The following is a 23,699-nucleotide window of genomic DNA, read 5'->3' on the forward strand; positions in this document are numbered from 1 at the left end:
GACTTAATGGAGAATTCAACGCGATCAAGCAAAATGTCTGTACAGGAAACAGAGACAGACTGACAGTTGGAGGGATGCTTCAAAAGGCATTTCTCAGGATATTCTGCCTCTCTCCAAGCTGTTCAGACAGATTACACAGCACTTCAGAAGCACAAGAATGCTGGATCAAATGTTGCTGAGACACTGAAGTTAGGAGGCAGCTCTGCTGAAAACTTTTTGAAACCTCTTTCTGAAATTACTTTAATGTAAAGGGGGGGAAGACGCACAAACACAAATGAAATGAGTTTTAAATAAATACATGCCGCATAAAGAGAAAAGTAGGTCCATTCATTGCAACATTAAATGTAGAAAATGATACAATTCTATATCATGTATAAAAATAATCGATTAAAATAGATTTCAAAAAATAGTTACAAGTGAACAAATTACAGTTTGTACGAGTGTAACTTGTCCTTTGCTGGAACTTCATTACTGGTGTGTTGGTTTGCTCCAGGCTAGATTAACTAGAACTGTCTTCCACAAAAGATTCTGACCTGGGGCAATGCATATGCGTTACTGACTTTCTCTACGGCACAGGCACTAGCTTGAAAATAATTAATGCACATTGTATTCTCTACGAAGTGCTATGTAAACAAGACCCATCCCTGGGCGCGTTTGTCTATTGAACATCTGCATAAGCTTGATGGGTGTCATTCAAGTTTCTCTTATTAAGATTCAGAACTTGTTCCAAATTCCTGCTCTTCGTTCATGTTGTCATCACTCGGGCCCAGCTCTCGAGCGTCCTCTCGACCGATTGACCTTGCAGAGACACAATCGGGCGGCTGTCAAACAAGAACTACGAAGAAACTGACGGCAGGCTACAATCTCAGTACAGTCCTTTCGTTTGTGCCTTATATACGGGATCATTTATACAATTAACTGTGTAGGACGGTTTAAGTACGAGGGGTGTAGAAAATACAGATCTCCGAGTAAATTTCTTCAGCTGCATCACAGCTTTGGTCCCAGAAGCACAGGCTACTACGGGCTACTAACGCGATTGAACCCGGGACACACTGCTTCAGGAATACCGCAGTATACCGAGCTTGCTATAAATCACCTTATATTATTACCGGGCTGTTCTCGCCTAGTTTTTTCCACCCCGCCCATTCTGCAACTTTGATTGGACAGACCGCCTCTTTTCCCACCCGCCCCCTTCTTTGACGCGCGTGATTGGTGGAATTGTTTTCTCCTTGAGCCGCCAATCAAAGTTCTTGTGGGCGCCGCTTCAGATACTCTGTTAACGATGCACATAGTGTTGATCCACGGATCACGCCGCATACCGAAAGAAAACGGGAGCAGAACCAGTTAGCAGGACGGAACGGCCGAGCGCGCACGTTTCACTTGCCTGGCCTTCTCTGTGATATGTTTTCTTCCATCACTTAAACCGTTTTTTTCCCCTGTCATCACTGCGCTTCTTTGGATGCTCTTTGCGTGAACGTCGGATTCTGTGCAGGGATATTTGTGCTTTCTTTTGCACTAGGATTATTGTGTCCTTTGGCACGCTGTGAACGTTTCTGAAGTACTCTTTCTTCTCCGTGGGCTTTCGCACGAGGGTCACTTGAGGGGAAAGGCACGAGAATCCCATCTTGCCTGTACCGCTGTTAAGACATTTGGAAGATTTGTTCATCCCTACAGCACAGAGTAAAGAAACAGAAAAGCACGTGCGGTCTATGCTTTTTTTTCTCTTAAAACAAACAAATAAGAACAACCGAATTGCATTACGAGGGCGACACGGGAAACAGTAACTGACACTCGAAAAATGAGCTGCGCAATCTTGCAAAGCACGTTTGCCGGTTTACTGCTGGCCTTGCTGTCGAAAGGTAAGTTGCAATAATATTGTGTGCTGCTAAATCGCCTCTGGAGCGGTCGGGCGCGCTCGTCTCGCTTCGTTCTGCGTTGGGCTGCTCGAGTCGAATACTAATGCGGCGCTGCTCACGCGCCGGAGGTCTACCTGCCAATGACTCGCGCGTGTCTGCGCAGAGGTTTTGTTTTGCTCGCTAGCGCGTGCGTGTGCTGAAGGGTGACAGTGGGCTACCCGGAATGCGAGCGCGCCTCTTCCCGACTCGCTCCAACCACGGCGCTTCTGCATTCCGCAACATATGAGCGCTGCATATCAAGACTTTTAAGACCCCCCCCACCCCCCACCGCCGCCCGTTTCTCTGCAACAAGTCAGTGTGTCCAATTAGTCTACTGGTGTGTACATGTGTGCGTGAAGGTGCCTGGCGTAGCAGGAGTAATGCTTGAATGGAATTCTGTCGTTGAATGGTTATGTGTTATGCAGACGCTTCACTTTCACGTGCAACCTACAGATGTAATGGATGACAGGGTTATTATCGCATTCTGACGCGTAGTATAACTGATGAAAGGAAGTCACTTTTTCACTGCAATTGCCAGAGATTTGCGCTTGCGGCTCGTCTTTCCAGCGCACAAATACCTCATCAGTATATAAAACGACGATATTGCTTTTTTTTTTATTATTATTATTTTTTTTTTTACGAATGACAACATTCTAAATGGCTAGAATCAGTTTGGTGCAGACGGCTGCAAAAGCTCACGTTGGTTCCCGAGCATTGTTTATTATTAATCTCACGGAGTATACGGACGCACTGGCAATTGGCTAAGCAACACGGGCATGCTGCAGAGGGCAGAAAACTTGCGCTGGCACAACGTTTGATTTCACTGTTTGAGCTGGTTGGCAGCAGTCCGCAATGAGCATGAGAATTTAATCATTTTTTTCCCTGCGGGATAATTTTGTTTTTCACGCACAGCCGAAATCAGTCTGGCGAAGGACCCCGAGTCTGATGTCTTGCCTGTAACGTCTTTCGCCCGTACTGTGGACATTAGCAACGTTTACCATACGATAGATTAAATGGATGTCGCTAGATGAAATCAGGGTTTGAATAAATAAATCGCGGCTTAATTACAGTGCTTCTGTTAGAAATGACTAATGTGTACCTTATGTGAACAAGAAATATTAGTGTTCTATTTACACATTTAACGTAAATTAGGTAATGCTACGTTTATGTCGATTTTATATCGATATAAAGGTCATTTCGGGACGCATTGGCTTTTTATGGAGGAAGCCATTAAAAAACAGACTTTTGTAGGTTTGTTTGTTTTTTTGTTTTTGTTTTTTTACTGAGACAGCACATGATGAGTGTATGGGAGACGGAACGATTCACGCAACAGATTAGTGTTTTCTCAGAATTCAGGAGCTCTCATCCCAAAGGACACGGATTCACGTCTCCGACGATTCTGTCTGTCTGGCATACAGAGACAAATTATAAATGTCTGTCGTTTTGAAGTGTACGCTTACCCTTCTAATTTGGAAAAATATTAAGAAGCTGCAAATATAATGTTAGAATTTGTATGGCTTTTGGGTAACAGAATCATATATATATATATATATATATATATATATATATATATATATATATATATATATATATATATATATATATATATATATATATATATATATATATAGTGGCAGAACAGATAAAAAGAAATTCCCAACCATCTTGCAGTTACCTCCCACTGCTTAAGCCTACATCTAAAAGAAAGCAAGAGCAAGCAAGTGTGTGTGTTTGTGTGTGTGTGAGAGAGAGAGAGAGAGAGAGAGAGAGAGAGATAAGATGGTCTGTACATCTTGGTTGGAACACATACTTTGGCAAGACCTTTGTTTTTGCGATGAATGCTAATTACACCAGAAGTCAACAGACAGCCCTGAACAGTGCCCAAGGACAACCGCTTTCATCAACAGCACCTTCCTCTGCTCCACAGCACCTTCCATTCCATCTAATTACAGGCAAAATCATTAATTAGGTCAAAACGTCTGCCTGCATTAGTCCTGCAGTGTTTCCAACCAAACCAAGTCAACCACGAGTGCAGGCACATGAAGAATTGGACCTCGAGACATGCAGAGGGCTCTTTCACCTCTATTACCGTGCCGCTGCCATCCAGCCTGACGCTCGTCACTCATGACTGCGGATTCCCCACAGCTGTTTCGCAGGGGAAGCTACTGATGGCGTTATCTATGCTGCCGGCTGGCTGGGGCTGACGCAGCACCTACACTCTGGGCAAAAGGAGGAATGGAGGGAGGGAGGGGTGGGGTGAGGTGGGGTGGGGAGAGGTGGGGAGGAGTAGGGCAGCATTCAGGTGGAACCATTTTAAGGTACTGAAAAGCGTTCCATCTGTCACGTAAAGCAAAATCTATGTATCACTTAGTGGTTTTATATAGAACCATAAAGAAATGGTTCTGTCCAGAAGTAAATCCCCCTATAAAGGGAACCTTTCGCTTGTATTTTCTTTTCATCACAGCCGCATAACAGGCCACGTTTGGGGGTGCAGTGATAAGATACATTGCCTTTTAGAAATTTTAGAAAATGAGGTTCTCTTAACTTTAGTTTTGGGTTGTTGATGAGAGTTGATCTTGTAACCCTGTAGGTATGAATGTGAGTCACCTCACAAGAATTCCTTTAATAAATGAGTGTTAGTGCTGCTATTTTCACATGCTATTTAGATGTCGCTCCAGATTTTTCTAAAGAACCATTTTGAAACATTCTTGTGCATTTTTGTAACCCAAAAATAGTACCCAGTACATCCCCACATGGATATCAGAGTACAGGTGAACATGTGCTTTGATATGTCTGCAGGTGAGACACCTTATTGTTATAACATATGGGTGGCAAGCGGAGTCAACGCATATGGTACATATTAGCCAGCTCGTAGCCCGTTTGAGGGCTCCTAACTGGAATCGAAGCGTGGCTTTGGCCTGTGGATAAAGAGGACGGGGGAGATGTTTCTTCCTGCCAAGCCTGACAGATGCCTCCTCAGTGAAACCTGCAGGGCTTCCTGCACATTCCCAGTCTTATCCACGCTGCCCAAGCTGGACTGCTCAATGATGCGGGCTGGCTTGGGATCTCGGCCGCCACGCCTCTGCGCCCGGAGCACGCACCCATCCCTCGGCTTTTCCTGCACGCCGTTTCTGTCAGACCCAGAGGGGGAGTAGGAGTGTCTGGTGGGAGAGGTGGCTAGCTGAGATCATCGTGTGGGCGGAGCACAGCGGCGGGGTCGGGGTGGTGAGACTGGCGGGCTGGGAGCGGTGCCCGGAGCTCCGCCTGCTCGCCGCACCTGCTGGACGGAGGACTGACAGATTGTGTTGTTCTCAGACCACAGTGGTGCCGCAAGGCGTCGTCAGGGAGATCGGCAGCATCGCCACGGCGCGCAGAGGCATTGTCATGGACAGTGGAGCCACCACCATGGAGAACAAGGTGTTGTCATAGAGAGCGAGACATCACCATGGAGAGTGGAGGCATCGCCATGGAGAGCAAGGACAGGCAAACTTCTTTGCTTTAAACAGCACATCATGTGCACATCTTAGAGATGAAACAGTGACCTTTATGTGAACTGCCTTTTATGGGGGAATCTTGACTGGCTGGGAGGCCACTGGGGTCAAATAGCATCTCAGAGCTCAAGATTGTGTGTTGGAGGCAAAATCACCTTTCACCCTTCAGGTATCTCTTATACTAGCAAGTGAGACACACTAATCTCACTGTCCATAGATCGAGATTCCTCGCCTGTGACTAGATGCAGAATAATAAGTGGGAATCGTAGAACGATGATTATTCATTACTCTAATTACAGTCATTATGAGTCTATGGAATTGAGAGAAATGAAAATGAATTCGGGTCGTTTGTGGCAAGGGACTGGTTCTTTCACCATGTTTAATTACTGTAATAGTAGCCACATCCTCATCTCAACTCCTACTCCCAGCGTAAGCCCGTGACCCATCTTCACACGTGAGTATGTGCATGAGCAAGCAGCAGAGGAAGAGAGATCATTCACGTAGTGGTAGAGTTCATGTAGAAGCAGAAGCAGATGGGGGTGAGAAATATGCTCTCTCACACACACACACACACACACACACACACACACACACACACACACACACACACACACACACACACACACTCACACACACACTCACACACACACACACACACACACACACACACACTCACACACACACACACACACACACACACACACACACACACACACTCACACACACACTCACACACACACACACACACACACACACACACTCACACACACACACACACACACGCACACACACACACACACACACAGTCATTATCACCACACAGGTTAAAATATATCCATATGCATGCATGGACACAGGCACACACACAGCACACACCTACACACACAAGCACACAGATAAACATGAAAACGGATGCGCATGCATGCACACACACACACACACACACACACACACAGGCACACAAACAAATTTTTGCGGCCACTCTTATTTGGGCCATCAGCAAGATGAATTTAAACTATATCCATAGGGAATTTGCTCAAAATCCCAGTCCTAAGAGTGAATATGCCTATAGTCATACGGCACCACGGAATAGGAATGCTGTAAATGACGCCCATTGATCTCTTATCAATACACTCCTATAGGGAGAAACTAAAGTCTTAGAGACAGGGGAAAAAAGTATTCTCCTGTGTTTTAAGCAACAGAGGCAATGGATTGAGTTGTTAAAAAGAGTTGTTTTGCTCTGGAGACTGTGTTTGTGTTTGTATGTGTGTGTGTAGGACAGAGAGAGTGAGTGTAAGTGTGTGTGTGTGTGTGTGTGTGTGTGTGTGTGTGTGTATCCAGTACCTAGGATTGGAGTGAGTGTGAATTGCAGCCACACCCTGCTCCGGGCCTTCAGGGTGAGCATGAGTACTTGTGTATGTGATGAAAATGTCAATACTTTTTTAGGTGGAAGAAATGTATGTATTTAGGAACATATGCAACTTATTAGGCCAAAAGACAGGTTGTATTTCAGCTCCACTCCTGCGTAGACAGAGAAAGTGTCCAAGAACACTTATATTTTTAGAGAGCTTGTCAAAATCAGAGCAACATATCTAAAAGACATTAGTTAAACTCCTCTGGTGTGTTCTATTAAAACTTTATGTCATAAATATGTCATAATTTTACATTAATAGCAATGAATCTATTCTAACACGAACTGCTGTAAAAAGGCCTCGTTGTAAAACTCAGTTAAATGAGCTTACTGACAGTATTATACTAGCTTTAATTTCCAAGCAATTGATCTTCAGTGCTAAGTCATTCATTTAAAATTTCAGACATGTTGAACTGAAGAAATAGTTTTAAGTTGACCAAGTTTTTCCTCTGCTTACATTTTCTGTATCTGGCAGACACTCTAGGCAGTGCTAGCATTTTAGTTCCAGATGTATTTAATATACATGGCCATTATAGTCTGAAAAAAAGTTGTATGAGTTGTATGAGTTCGGTCACTTTTTGAGTTTCTAACTCATCTGCCTCATGATATTCACTTGTGTTGTACTTCAAGTACGTTAGTTCAGTATTCGATTTCAGTGACCTTGTTTCAAGGTTTTATCTGTGATAAATGGAATATACATTGAAGTTCTGCACTTTCACCGGCCTGAGTATGCGGTGAACTGCTGTAGTGTGCATTCTTGTGATTAGCTCTACTCCGGACCCCCTCACGGCCCATCTGCCCTCTCTCCCCCTCTTCTCTCTCTCTCCCTCTCTCTCTCTTTCCCCTTCTGTGCCCTCCTGTCTCTCTCATTCTTGTTTCCTCCTTTCCCTTTCTCTAGTCCATTCTCTTCTCTCCACTTTTATATCTCTTCTCTCCTCTCCTCTCGTCTCGTCTCGTCCCCTTCCCTCCAGTGTAACTCCAAGCAGCTGTCAGTTCCAACGCCGTTCTTCTATTCATTCTCATTGAATCAGCTCCCTGTTGCTCTATGAAACCTGATAATGAGCCAGCACAAATGCTTTATGTACTGGAAAGCTGTACAGCGTGTACTGTAACACTCTCCGGGCTCTTAACCATAGTGCATATAAGGGGTAAATACACACCTGGGGACCTTTATATTTAAACACCAGAATTTATTTTAAAACAGTGACTAATGGTTTGGCTAGTTACAGAAAATAAGTGGCTTTGGCCCTTTTGAGCTGTTACCTAATTTCATTGGTAGGTCAAATGAAATAAACAAAATAAAACCAATAAACAAAAACAAAATGATACTAAAAAATAGAGCAACCTTGAGTGACTGTTGTTCCAGGATTGGTCAGGATTGGCACCAAATCTCCCCTCAAAGGGAGGAGCAGATTACATACCACGAGCAGATGGAGACGCACCGCGGCTCAATCAGCATGTCCAAGTCACACAGCGTAGACACTCAATGGAAGGCAACTATAAATATCAGCCTTGTGAGGCCCCTAAGAGGGGTTCTAGTGTCTGTAAACATCTTAGGCTTCCCCCACTCTGGCTTAAAAAGGGATACTAGTTACATAGTTTTACTTTACGAACCCACAGGTGCTGAGTTTAAAAGATTAAGGCTCATGTGGGTCCTGAGGCTTTTAACAATGCAGATCAATTAGACTGGTTTGTGTTTACCAGCAGTGTGGTGGAATGATGCGCTGCTGAAATGCTAAGTAATAGTTCGCTGTAGTGGGCTTTGATTGGCCCCACACCTCTGAAATGGAGCAGAGGTTGCAGCTAGTGACGCAGGGCAGGAGGGTTTGGGGGAAAATACACAAAGCTAAAGAAAACAGATCAATAAATATTTCAGCAGCTGCTCACTTTACACACACACACAGGAGGGAGGTAGGGTGGAGAGTGAGACAGGCAGACGGGGGGGTGGGGGGGGGGTGGGAACAGGCATCAAGGCTGAGTTTGCTAACGTGTTCCCCAATTTGCTGCACTCTGCTCAGATCAGGACTGAGAAGTGCGTGGAATGAGGAGAGCATTTCAGCAGTGTGTTTCTTTACGCAGACACTCCAGCACTCCATTTTCCACAGTTCTTGTCATCCATTTTCTGTGTGGTGAAGCACACCTTAGACTGCATGGCAGCTAACATCAAATCTATATTTTGACATGCATTCATCTTGCGGGTGATGTACGAAAGCTGATGCAGGCCATCTGGGCTCATGCGAAGACTACCCATGCTACTGGTGCATCCATTCACCGATAGCTGTGTTAGGACTGAGGAGTGAAACATTTGTTTAAGTTAAGAGAGAAGCAGAGAGAAAGCAAGGAGAAAGAGAGGATTTGGAGAAGAGGTACAGAGAGAAACAGAAACAAAGATGGAGAGAGTGAATATTGTGGCAGCGGTTGGTATTCCAAAAAAAAAAAAAATTACTTTTTGGATTGGCAACTAGAAAGAGACAGATGGCAAGTGGGAGAGGTAGAGGGTAGAGAGGAGGAGGAGGAGGGAGAGAGAGAGAGAGAGAAAGACAAAGATAGAGAGAGACACGGAGGGTGTAGGATGTATTAATAAGAACGTGAAGTCATTATGCACACCCATAACCAACAGGTTTCACGGACCCGTAAGAGAAGCAGTCTTAACTGCATGTGTGTGTTGCTGTGTGTGGGAGGGCCTTCGATAACTACATGTGACTGTGGCTACCTGCTTGCTGGGCCTCAGAGTAAATGTTTAACTGCTCACTCACACTGCCCTGTCAAAGCAGCGGCGGGAAGTACAGTGAGAAGTGCTGGTCGTCCTCATTAGTTGACGATTTCTGCGGGATGTGTCAGAACTAGGCTGTTAGCCCAGCGCTGCCCTGCTAATGAATAAAAGGTCCGTTTTTTCCTGCATCAGTGTGGTCCAACGGACGAAGTCCCTGGCTTTGCAGAGCAGTGCTGGTCTTGGATCCGGGTGTCGTCAGTGGCGCCCCATTATTTTGGAAGACAGCTAATTTGCAAGTGCCTCAGAATGCCCAGTAATAAACAGCTAGTGCGTCAGGGAAGCCCTTGCCTGAGCAGGCCTGCCTCAATGCCCTCAGCCACAGAGAGAGCTCGGCTCTTCTACTGTGTGGCACACGGCACACGTTCCAGCTGCGAAGGTGCCGATAAAAATTTCCTCGCCAATAAAGGCCCGATTATTAACACCATGGCCACACAGTAAGGGCCCGGGCAGGCGGACATTTCGCTGGGGATTAGAGAGTGTCAGTGGGCTAAAAGAGCAACAGCCCTGTTCACTCCGCCGCTGTAAAGTGATTGGACCGCTTATTGTGAAGGAAGATTCCAGCTAATCGGTGCACAGCTTCAGTGCTTGTATTGTTATGTCCCACTAAAGAACACGGTGGGATGGGTGGGTGCGATTACTTCTCTAATCGAGAGCAGGGTGAGAGTTTCACGATTTAACTGAGCTGTGATATGAGTCTAATTAGGCTTACAGTCAGATGGCACTCTGTTGTTGTGGTAGGATATACCACTAATGTGATATGTGCGTGTCAGGGGGAGGTTCTGAATAAGTACTGCGAACATGATAAGCATACCCCAAAGAGCTCAGAAGGGGATGGAAGAGCATGTGAATGATTTTGGTACCATTCCAGCGTTCATATTTATCCATGGGGAGCTCAGTGTGAAGGTTATTGCTTTCCTTAAAATTTCACTCAGTATTCCAGTCTCAGTGTCATTAACCAAAAAACGATTTTTGGCGCGTCATTCATTCTTCTTAATTACATTCTCCTGTTTGGGTACTTTTGGTTAGTGAAATTCTCTTTCATTAACAAATATAATTGTTCATGAGTCTCTCCTCCCTAGTTTGTTTTTTGTTGACAAAGCATCCCGCTTTGGTGTGTGGCTCAGTCACGCAGTCCTTCTAAAATCCATCAGAACTGTTTGAATAACATCACCCATCTAATTGGCATAAACTTTTGCATAAACAACCTACAACTGCGTCTGTAATTTACGTAATATATAACTGAAATGGGTTATTTCACCACTGTATGACATGCAGTGTTTGTATTTATAAGAAGGCTGTTGTCTACCCCCGCCTCCTCATTTTTTGATAAGCACACATTATTGATCGGATTCTAGATTGGACGTCTCCACTGTTCCTCTACACAATCAGATCTTTTGATCTTGGCTTTTAATCTCTCCCTTCCCTGTAGAAATGAGTGCAAAACCCACAATAACAAGCAGTTTACAGAGCGACAGTGACCTTTGTGCGCTCCTCTCTCTTACATCAGACCAGACACTAATGAAAACTTTTCAGTGGTCAATTAACACCCTGATGATGGCCAATACTGTCACAATACCACCCTGCTGCAGCTGACAAGCCAGCATTCAGTGAGGGAATGTGTGCCAGTCCGCGCTGGCCTGCATGGCAGTAATTCAGCTATCCAAGCTCTCCTTTGCTATTTGTTGTTTATTCTTTGTTTGTTTGTTTGTTTGTTTTGGATGACTACAACGTGGGCTAACCGCCTAATTCCTATTCCATGCGCTCGCCATGTCCGTCAAAACTTTCGATGAAAATTGATTTGTTTACCACGGACCTCTTAATTCAGATGTGACCATGGCGATGGCAGCAAACGTGCAGCACCTTGCAGGCGGAGCTGAAAGATAAAGTCTGCAAGATCCATCACAGTCAGTTCGCCTCAATGAAAAAGACATTATGATGCCCAGAGGTTGGCAGAGTAGCCAAAAACTGTACTCAAGTAAAAGAATGTACTCAGAAACTGTACTCAAGTAAAAGAATGTACTCAAAAACTGTACTCAAGCAAAAATAATAATAATTACTAAAGTAGAAGTAAAAGTACTCATTTAAATTAGAACTTAAGAAAAAGTAAGAAAGTATCTTGTAAAAAAGACTACTCAAGTAGTGAGTAACTTCTATGAATCTCATTTAGCTAATCAAACTAGAACTGCAAAACACTGCCTGATTTAGGCAACACATGGGAATGGAACAATGGAAACACCAATTCCACATCTGCATGTCCAAAATGGTCTGTGTAGCTCCTGTTCACTTGATCTATTCTGAGAATGTAGGAAAGTGAAATGTAAAGAACTTTTCTGAAAATTGTTTGCAGAGTCAACCTGAAAAACATCAATGACTTGCCTGAGGCCAAAGAGATTACTTTACAAGCTCTGTATACTTGTATTTTTATCTGCATTTTTTATTTCTTGCAAGTATGTATTTTTGTAACCCAGAACTAAAAAAAAAACATGATTAGATCACAAGTGGCAAAAGATTGTCATCACAATGGATGACTGCTCCTTTTACGTCTTTTTTAAAAGAAGTACAAGAGTTATCCCTCAGGGGGACATTCAAAAACACTTAACGTGGGTTAATGTACTAAAACAAGAATATAGGAGCACCAGACTACTCTCACATAGTACTCGTCATGAGTACTCTCTTCTACAAAATAAACCTCCAAACTAAGACTAAACTAGGAATATTTGAATCATTTTTTTTCCTCTCCATTTAAACACATTATAAGTTAAAAATTTACTAATTGTACTAATGCACTAAAACAATGATGTCATTATTACAATTTTTCATTTTTTATTTTTCTATTTTTCTATTTTCCTATTACATAATTGTAATAAAAAAATTATTACCAACTTCAAATGTTGTGCCATCTCCTCATTTAATGTACCTTTAATTAATTTAAAACCACATCTGCAAGGTTTGAATTTTCTGGATGTGGTTATGATATGATTATTTGGTGGTTATGATATGGTTATGAAATTGATATGAGATGGTTATGATATGGTTATGGGGTGGTTATGATATAGTTATGGGGTGGTTATTATATGGTTATGAGATGGTTATGATATGGTTATGGGGTGGTTATGAGATGGTTATAATATGGTTATGATATGGTTATGGGGTGGTTATTATATGTTATGATATGGTTATTAGATGGTTATGATATGTTATGGGGTGGTTATGAGATGGTTATGAGATGATTATGATATGTTATGGGGTGGTTATTATATGGTTATGAGAAGGTTATGATATGGTTATGATATGTTATGGGGTGGTTATTATATGGTTTGGGTATGAGATGGTTATGGGGTGGTTATTATATGGTTATGGGGTAGTTATTATATAGTTATGCTGTTTAAGGCTGATTGGCTCATTGCTCTGGATTCAAAGTCAACGTGGTAAGTGCAAGTAAGGTCCTAATTTTTCTGAATTGGATTGAACCTGAAAGTATCTTTGGTAGGGTCAGTAATCCACCAATAGCAGGACATGGGACTAGTTAACTAACTTACTATACCATGTATTACAGCTACACAAGGTTTTTGATATGAGGTAGATATCAGCTAGGTTTGGTGATCACTTTATGATTAGCATAATTTGAGGGAAATTTCTGGGATTTTCTATGTGGGGGGAAGTTTATAGCTATATAACTATATAAATTACTATCTATTGTTTTTCTATCAGAATATCCTTGATGTTGCAGGATTACAGCACTTTAATAATGTGCATTAGGAGAGCGAACTGACTTCATGCAGGGGTATGTGAGCCTTAGAGAACAGGATATAGCTACTTTTAATACATTTTATCATGCACCATAATGGAGGGCTCCTCTTTCATCCTATGCGGGAATCTTTCCCCTTGGCTCTTGGTTGTATTGGTCTACTTCATCTTATCTAGTTGGCTGACTTACTGAAGCAGAACGGTGCCATTCTATGATCATCTTTAGATCTCAGTAACCCTCCCGCATTTGACAGTTCAGGTTCGGGCAACACTAGGAGTTGAAGGAAACACAAAATGTTTATTAAATTAAAATTATTTATGAATATGAAATGTATCTGAAATGAATACAATGGAATATAATATGCAAATGCACTTGAGTAAGAATACTAAGTACCCTCTTATAAAACAACTCTTCAAAGTACAATTTGTTCAAAATAGTCACTTAAGTAACTCTAATGGAGCAAATGTAACGCGTTACTACCCACATCTCAGATGACTGCTTCCCTATCAGGTGAGCATAGAGCTCAGTCTCTATTGAAATCAAAGTAAAAGAAAATGAAATTTGCCTTAAAAACAACCATAGACCAGAGAGTTTATGTGCACAATATTAACATATAGCAACTAAACTGAAAAAAATAATTAATTAATTAAACACAATTATGGATCACGAAGGCCTTATATCTTTTTACCCATTAAATGAGGCTTAACTGCGTTTGTGGTCTGTGTGTGTGGGTGGGTATTATGGCCATCGAGGATGAAGTTAAAGCAGACAGCTTGTGCTATTGATTTATATTTGGTTTGATTAAAATCTGCTCTCGTGTATTTGGGATCAATTTCTTTAAACATGAAATAATTTATTGTGTATCAACTTATTTGATGAATGCCAGACTGCATGCATTTTTAACGTTTCTCCCCTGCATGTCCACTGGGTAAAATCGGGTCTGGTCAATACAACTTGCTGAAGACTGCAGCGACAGAATAAGCCGTGGCAAACACAGTGTAGCATCCCTGCAGAACAACAAGCAGGTGAAGACATTTCTGCTGAGGAAACAGCCCTTTTATTAAAACTGCAGGGTCTTTAAAAAGACTCACACCAGTAAACAAGCAGTAAAGGTCACAAACACAAAGAAAACAGGGAGGGGTGTTAAGCAGGCACACCATGACCACAGCAGACATATCTAAACACTCTAATTAAGAAAAGAAAAAGACACAGCTAAACCAAATGCTCTCTCGCTCTCTCTCGCCCTCTCTCTCTCTCTCTCTCTCTCTCTCTCTCTCTCTCTCTCTCTCTCTCTCTCTCTCTCACACACACACACACACACACACACACACACAAATAAAATATGTACAAAATTGAAACTTTAAATAAAGTCAGTGGAGAGGCACACTGCATTCTGGGAAACCTCGCCATGTTCCTCTCCGCTTTCTAGACTGGCCCACCTGAATCCAGTCAATGCCCCCATCGCCAATCCTGGACTCATTTTAACCAGGTCTAAATTGCTAACTAGCCAGCAACATAGAAACTAAGAAAATAAATCTGTGTGCATGAGGCTCAGATCACTTTTGCTTTTGAGGCAGGGGCGTAGAGGGGTGGTGGGAGAAAACAAAGCAGCAAAACAGACAACACACAGATAAACAAAACATAAAACATATCATGAAAGAAACAGTCTGGTTTTATTTCTATTACAACAGAGAGTATAAAATTGAGAAACCAAAACCTATTTATTTCCAAGGCTCTCGAAGGGCCCTGCCAGGTCCACCATTACCCACTGCCCGACACCCCTGCATGTCCTGGTGAGAGTGGGTGCTCTTGGAAGTGCGATTCGATTCACATGCTCATCTTTGGTGAACGCTGGCATCTCCCTGATGCTTCTGGTGAGTTGATGCATGGCGTGAAGGTGGTAATGGAGTTCGGCATAGCCCACTACAGCCCTCCGACCCTGGAAGGCAGCTGAACACAAGCCCTGCAAGTGTCCTGAGCTTGCAGCTGAATATCCAAAAAACCGGACTGATCCCCTTTGTCTCCTGCATGGCAGAGCGGTACGGCAGCAGCACAGGGGGCAGATGGTCGTCCCAGTCATGCTGATGTTGCGCAGGGAGTAAAGGGAGTTGAGTCGTCAGCATCCAGTGGAAACGCTCCACAAGGCCACTGTGGATGCAGCGGTGTAATCAGTTTTCTGGCTGCCTGGCCGGTTGCGTACCTCAGCCATGGCCACCAACTCAACGTTGCTGCCCTGGTCACTAGCATGAGAACTCCACAACTAGCTGCTTCCGTCCTAGTATCCTGCTCCCTTTTGTGAATGCCGGCTTCTCCCTGGCATCCAATAGCGAGCACCACATGCTAATATCTGCAACGTAGATTAAGTGAGATGACAAGTTGGCAAGCTTATCCAAGCCATCATTGAGCGGGCATAAGTCAGCCTTTTTAACAGCACTCAGCCACCTATAACACATGCAGAGGTGCCAGCTAGCATCCATTTTCTTCGCCAGGTCCACTGGCACTATTTTTTGCTCTACAACCTTTTAGCCCACAGGAGCTGGTGGGGACAGAGCCGAACCAGTGCAGCCTCACCAGCGTCGATGCTGTGCTGCACTAAGCTAGGCCATGTACAGTCTTTCTCTGAGATTAGCACACAGAAGCTCTCATGGCCGCTGTTTCTGCTCCTCTAGGCGCCTTTGACCTGACAGTGTGCCACAGCCACCGGAGACCCAGTAGTCAGTTGGAATGGTGCACGTTCAGCTCCGTCAGAACTGACCGCTTCACCCACGGAGCAGTCAAGGAACTGTCAAGGAATATCTCTGCGACTCTGCCACTGACACCTTGACTTGTCTCCTTTGTAAGTGCAGCAATTCCTTCCTGGGGTCAAGGGTAGCTCTGGCTGCCACAAGGAAGTCCAAACCGAGTATGCAAGCATCCTATATATCATCCTATATTAACTCTATATACATATATACATTATATTAGCACTTTCTCATTTCCAGTCAGCTGCTGGTGACCTGCTTAGGTTAGATGGGTTTCACTTCCCAGCTGTTACACATTCCGTCCATGCTGTGAGAAAGCATACATGATCATAGTAACAACGCTGACAAGCTAATGTGAGCAAGGGCATTGAGCTGTTTTTTAGAATGGGGATTTTTAGACTGATGACCGTTCCTTTCGGCGGCTGCTCACCCACGGCCTCATTTCCTGCTCAGGTTCGAGGAATTGACTGATGTGGGGTTCTCATTTTCTGTACTGCCAGCACACCGCTCGCTCCACCATCACTCATCTGGCGTTCTCGTTTTGCGGAGCTTAGCATTGCACACCGCATAGCACCATGTCATTCACCAAGGTGTCTAACTGCTAAGTATGAGCTCTGCTCTTTCTGCTTTGATGGAACTGCTGGACGTGGGTCAGTGTGGTGAGTTGTACGTACTGCTTTAACCCCTCCGGCCGCAACACATTTGAGAAGAAGTGCAATGCTGTCCGTTCCTGTGCAGGTTTTTTGAATGCCGGTACACAAGGGCCATTGTACTTAATTCTACAGCCAACATGTTTATCCACTGCCCTTTCAGCCTCTGCCTGTCAGGAAGCTGCTGCTTGACTAAAAACACTGCCAGCATTTGTATGAAAGTTTGAGTGCTGTTGTCAATGTGGTTAAGTCATTGTGTTGTTCAGGTGGCACATCCACTTGCACCCTCCAGCTCCGAGCATAGTTGTATTGCAGTGATGGCTGCCGTTCAGTCAGAGTGCTTCTTCCCGAACGCCTTTGCAGTTGTAGTGTGGAAAGATCTGTTCTGTCTCTGCCGTTATCATGGACTGTATCAGCACTGATGCCGTGCCAGACATGGCTTCTCTCACACTGGGTGCCAGCTGACCTCCACTGTTGATCTTTTCAGTACTGGCCTTCTTGCTATCTTCCACAGCTAAACACTTCCTCTTGGCTGGCCCACTGGCAGGGGGCAGGTGTAATGCTTGGTACCCGCGTTCTCTGGGCATTGTCTTCTTCACGATCCACTTTCAAGTTTGTTGATGCGAAGCTCGGTTTAATTTAGCTCCGCCGCTACATCCCTCTCCTGACACCAGTGCATCAGAAGAAGGAGGTGAAGACATTTCTACTGAAGGAAGAAGAAATCTGTGTCATGTAAGTCTAAGAGACTCCATGCAGTGTCTCCATGCATGAAAAGAAACATTCCACTTAACTGAGCTTTGGATGCTGGACCTACTTGAAATCTTCATCAGAGCAAACCAGTGGAATGGCAGATTCCATGGAAGACACCGTTAAACACGACGTCTAACCAAACATCAGACTTACAAACGTGTCCCTTTGTGGTACGATGCAGACTCTACACTGAGCCTCTCCTACTTCTGTTCCTCCATGTTTCATTGTATGCTGTCTATAATGTCATGCAATGTAGAACTCTAATCAATTTCTAATGGGTCAGATGTAAACCAAGATATTTTGAAATAAACCTTCTCATCATCAAATCAAACAAGTGAAATTTGATAAACAAGGGTAAAAATTAGCTAGCTAGCATCACAGCATATCAAAAGGTGGATAGTGGCTTATAGCACTGATTTTAAAAAGAGCAAATTAGACCGGGGCAAAAAACAGGGTCTGTGTTATCCTCAGTGCACTTCTACCTGGTGTCAAAATTAGTATACAGACTAACTAGTCTGCAGCACTATCAAACAGATTATAATTTAGTATAGCTAAATTATTAGTCAATTTCATTATAAACAAAGTGTGGCATTGTGTGCAATCACCACTAACTTTAATTAAAACTCAATATAATTGCATTTACAGCCTTTTTTAATATGAGTATAATTTTATTATATCCTCAAATGATTGGATTAAATAGCCAGCTCTTTAGCCATAGTGATCCATACCTCTTGTTTTCATGAATAAATAAGACAAGCTTGCTGATAGATTTCTGACACATCTTGGATCAGTGTGAGCTCACAGGACATGTCTGTCTGTCTCTCTCTCTCTCTCTCTCTCTCTCTCTCTCTCTCTCTCTCTCTCTCTCTCTCTGCATGCTGCTAAGCTAAACTGTCAAAGTCGCGCACTTTCAGCACTTTGGGTCGTGCTGTGAAGTGAAATGTTCAGATCATGCAAGATAAGGGTGGTCATTTGACAAGCTCCCTCAGCCTGTTTCTGATGGCAGACTGGCCGAACATCGGAACAGAGGTTGATGGAGGTTTCACAGCTGGTCAGATGAAAGGCCTTGTTTAAAAAAAAATGAAAAAGGTCAATTGGATGACCTGCATTTAAGAGGCAAGCAAGGCTGCGCCCCCTTTTGCGTTATCACCCAGCTGGTCAAGCATTGGTCTATGTAAAATATCAGTCTGGGCTGTAATAATGCTTCTGTATGCCAATAAGGAGACACGTGCTGCCACAGTTCATGCCCGTACACGCAGACTGTAACATTCACTGATAGGGTTAATTTAAATATAGCACGGAAATGACAGGCATGCTTATTCCATCCAGTTAGTGTCAGCACCATCTCCCACTTAATGTCAGCTCCGTACCGCAACACACTCGGCGTTTGCCAGAGTGGCAGGCTTAATCACAGCAGAATCTCACTCCTGCAATATCGCTCTCTCATTATGCCCTGGTCAAAGCACTTCCACACCCCAGCCTGGCTCATACGTCTCCGTACATCTCTGCGTGGTTTAATGCACTCACGGCTGTGGTGTTCAGGGGATCGCCATTACACATGTGTCCACTGGGTGGCCTTGTATTCAGTGTGGTAAAGGGAGGCCTGCACTGTTTGGTTCACTTGCACTGTAGAATAGGAGATGCAAAGGCGCATCTGTCGATGGCAATGGAAATGCAAGACACACTCACAGAAATGCAAGAATGTTTTTGTTTTTTTTTTAGCAAATTTGCAAAAACAGCCAAACACACTTCCCACTCAGTGAGAGGAGTAAACATTAAACCAAGATGCGCAGTGTGCAGTGTGCATGACTCTCACTCACACTCTCATGTGCACACACAAAAACACACTCCTCACGTACATGCCAATCACACTGTTGAGTCAGAACCATCTGTTGGCCTCTTATGGACAGACTGAGGTGCTCTGGAGTTGACACTGGGGCGGAGCAGCATGCACGAGACCCCACGCGGCCCCTTCGTCTCCCGCCATAATAAGAGCTGTCTATCTCACTGATGCCCAACTCCCCCCACGTCGGGGTTAATGGGAAAGACACGCATATTAATAATGCCATTATTACCACAGAGACAGGCCTGCGCTTGTATTCGAAATGACTCGGAGGCGCAGTGGGGTCGTGCAGAAGCCTCCCGGTCTCCTGCGCCGACCTCTCGAAACTCTGGAGGCATGGATTGTGCCGGTCAAGGCCATCGTGCCCTCCCACCACCATCAGATGCCTGACCACAAATCACCCGTGGCAGCGTTGGGGCTCCAGGCTGCGGGGGAATTAAACACAGAACAGCAGCTAATCACCGTGGGGGGGCCGTGAGTTTAGCGGGGACGCGCCTTTTTCTCGGGCAAAAGAGCAAGAGAAAGAAAGGGACGAAACAGAGGTGGTGCTGCCTCCGTTTTTGTCCGCATTCCAGAAAAATGCCACCACTGCAGCCGGACGACACCACAGCTTGTCTGTGGCTGCGACCACTGGAAATGGAACCCCAGGGCTGGAGGCTGTGGTATCCTGCTTCCTGGATGGAGACAAGCAGCCTCTTCTCCTGCAGAAGAACATGTGGAACTCCATGCCAATCCTCCCTTATCTCCCTCCCCAACCCCCACCCACATGCCTCTGTCCAGATCACACACACACTGCCACTGTTTAACAATTCATGTCTGTGGTTTTTAGATCATTAAAGACTCATCAGTCAGGTTTTTTTTTTTATTTTTATTTTTTTTATTCAACGATTTTTTTTTTTTTTTCAGATTCTTCGCCTTTTTACGCTTGTTCTCAACTGTTTAGCCCTTCCTTGTTTTGACTGCGTGCTTGTCTGTGCTGGCTGGGCTTGTTCGAGAATGGCATAGGTTAATGGAATAGTATACTGTGGGGCCAATTACTAAGTAAAGAGCTGGAGGCTGTGAGCACTAATGAGCTAAAAGCGAGCCGGAGCCGAGTAAAAGAGAGCTCCGTGAGCGCTGAGGCACTCAGAATGATGATATAGAAGAGCAGTAACACGGAGACCTAGGATGGAAAGGAAACAGCCGCCATAGAATTGTGTCACTCTTATTTCAAATTGTATTGTGTGGTCTGGAAACCAGAAGAACTTTTCAGTGCTTAAAAATAAGTCATTGCCTGGCATATGGAACCAAGGCCAGTCCCAAGTCAAATCTAAACCAAGCCAAGATTAGAGACAGATTGGATCTAGATCAGACCTGTGTAAAGCATAAATCAGACTCAGACTGAACGCAGATTAGACCAGGGCTGGAACTAGACCAGACCCAGACTACAATCGTGTGTACAAAGAGATCAAGAACAGATCCAGATTTTACTCGAAGCCAAGACTAGATCAAATTCAGACTAAAACTAGATCAGAATGAGAGACCCAGACTGTTAAGAATGGATCCAAATCATATCTAGGTCAACCCAGACCTGAAAAATAGCACGACACAAAAAAGACAACAAGCAAAAAAGTAGCATGAGTGTGGCTGAGAACATAGTTTACATATGTATGAAAATACCAGACTATCCATAACAGCTATTATAAAACAAACAAACAAAAAAATGACAATCATTACAAATCTCCCTCCTCCTGTTAATCTATTGTCACCTCCTATACAGCTCTCACCAGACCTAACAGTGCTAATAATGTCTGAATGTGTTTCACGTCATTAGTGCTCAATGGCAGATCGCCTTTCTCATGTCGGTGAAAGCTTTGTGTTGTGGGCCTGACTGTAGTATTCTTTACCGCAATTACATTCTCTACTGGAGCAAGATGGATAATCCCTGCTCTCTGTGTTCCTGAATATATTATGATGTTTTATTGCAGTCATTTTTTCTCAGCCTGCCTTCACCAACTGTATGTTCTCAGCTATCGCTCAGCTGAAATGTAAATTTAAATAATTTTTTAAACCATTAAAATATATATATATATATATATATATATATATATATATATATATATATATATATATATAGAGAGAGAGAGAGAGAGAGAGAGAGAGAGAGAGAGAGAGAGAGAGAGAGAGAGAGAGAGAGAGAGAAACGTTTAGAATTGCCTGACACATGCATTCTGAATGCCAATAAGCAGTTTGCTTGCACAGCTGATAGAAGACCTCAGCCCAAAATGTCCTGTTTCTCTGGAAACTTTGTGTACTACAATTTTGAATATCTCTACATCTCTTACTACAGTATACTGCAGGTGAGATATATATATATATATATATATATATATATATATATATATATATATATATATATATATCATTAATATGCCTTAAAATGACAAAATGGCAAATCCTTTATTCTGATGGTCCAAAGGTGTTGAACAACTGATCCTCAAACCTTCCCTCAGTTTCTCCAGTGTAAAGCTGATTTCATCTCTTGCGACTAATACAGTAGACAACGTCTGAAGTTATGCACGAGGAGGTGTGGGTGATAACAGCTGATCGTTATGTGCCCGTTATTTTAGTGGCTGTGTTCATAAATGTAGAGTTCATCTAGAGTGGTTGCAGGCTACAGCACCACAGTTACTATCCGAATGGTCATTTATCTCAATCTTGTTTTTGTCTCGTCTGTAGGAGATTGGTGGAAGATCCTTAAAAAGGGACGTGGTCTCTGCATCGTCCTGTAGGCACCAAAGGAATTCTTGTCATCTTAACAGCAAATTGTTTGTAGGTCAGCGCGTGCACTCTCTGAACAGGTAGAACACCAGCAAAGGCTTCATCTGTGACTTCCTCAGGAAAGCCACAATTATGAAGATATTCACACACACTTCTATACTTTTCTGGAGGATGTCTTCATTTTCACCATAAATGTGCTTAATTCTTATGCACTTAAGTCTTATTGGCTGTGAGCAAGCGGTGGAGTTTTACAGGCCTTGGGTAGTACTGCAAAAAGGAGTGAGAGTCTGTAGATTTAGAACAGATGGTGGTATTTAAACAAGAATTTCCAAACTTCATTGAAAGATCCAAAAAGGTTATCCTCATTCCAGGATGTTCTATATTCCATATTTATTCCAGAGCTGGGTGGAACTTGGAGAAGGAAGAAATGAACAGTCAAATGTGCCTGTAGCATCACCAAATATGTCATCAGTGTGGGGTACAAGTCCAGTATATTTTTTAAAAAATGTTTCTCAACGAATCCAACAAAGCAGTTATAATCGGATGGACCCATACTAACTTTTCTTATTTGTGAGTAGTACTAGAAGTCTAACATGAAGCAGTTCAGTGTTAATACATGTTCTGATGTCTCTGTGCTAAGGTGCACCATTTTTTTCTCGCAAGCGCCGGACCTGCTAGCATTGCGTTGCAGCGGAGAGCTAAGTAGGTAGACTGCTCTGTCACGTTGATTTAATAACGTTGTTAGTGTTCATAAGTGTGTGATTTTTAAAGACTGTAATAACTGTACACATACATTAATTTGGGTTATGAGGCATTGGCAAGTGATCCTAACTGCCCTACTTGGCCCATTGACAGGTACTGTTGTAGAGAAAACATTTCTGGTTTATTCCTGCAAAGTGTGAGTTTTACTGGTGTAACAGGAATAGTTTAATGACACTCGCGTTACTTGCATTTATTTAAATGCTAGAATCCCAGCTAACCTTTGATAGCGCAAACATAAACATACACCCATACTCCCATACATAAACACACTCAACTCACTAGCAGTATGTTATATGCGACACAGAAACTACAGCCAGCCAAGAGCGTATGACCTTAGCTAATGAACAAACATACAAAAATAAATGCCAAAGTGGCATAAAGTTAATAACTAACCATTCAGAAATGTCCTGTTCTGTCCTGATTCTCAGACCTCTTCTTGCTCAGGGTCTCACTCTCATTCCAACATGTTTCCCCCAGGGTTCGACAGTTGCCCAGGTAGCGTGATGCTGTACTTGCGTCGGCACACCCTGACAGGGGGGCTCATTTTCATTTAAAGGAACAGGGACTCAAACCGGCCTTACTGAACTGGGCTGTTTTGGCAGAGAAAGTGCTGTGGTGCTTGATCCTTGTGGTGTATTGACTAAAGTGTGTCACAGATATTACAGTAAAACGAGGGAACTGTATTAACTTGTGGAAAAGGGGTGTACGTCACCTTTAAAAGGTGACAGGTGAAGTGAATATCTCCTTACAATGGCACCTGACATGGGGTGGGATAGAGTAGGCCGCAAGTGAACAGTCAGTTCTTGAAGTTGATGTCTTGGAAGCAGGACAGATGGGCAAGCGTTAGGATCTAAGCAACCTTGACAAGAGCCAAA

General features: G+C 43.5%; 1 protein-coding gene across 1 annotated transcript in view; it reads left to right on the forward strand.

Moving 5' to 3' along the window:
- The first annotated feature begins 1,229 nt into the window (after positions 1 to 1,229).
- The window catches only part of iglon5 (IgLON family member 5), an 83,334-nt gene continuing 60,864 nt past the window's right edge, over positions 1,230 to 23,699 (forward strand). The window contains exon 1 of the mRNA XM_027027655.2: positions 1,230 to 1,859. Within this exon, the coding sequence (XP_026883456.1) occupies positions 1,799 to 1,859 (61 nt within the window). The 5' untranslated portion in view covers positions 1,230 to 1,798. The remainder of the gene's footprint in view (positions 1,860 to 23,699) is intronic.

Source organism: Electrophorus electricus, chromosome 5 (assembly GCF_013358815.1).
Source record: "Electrophorus electricus isolate fEleEle1 chromosome 5, fEleEle1.pri, whole genome shotgun sequence".
NCBI lineage: Eukaryota > Metazoa > Chordata > Actinopteri > Gymnotiformes > Gymnotidae > Electrophorus > Electrophorus electricus.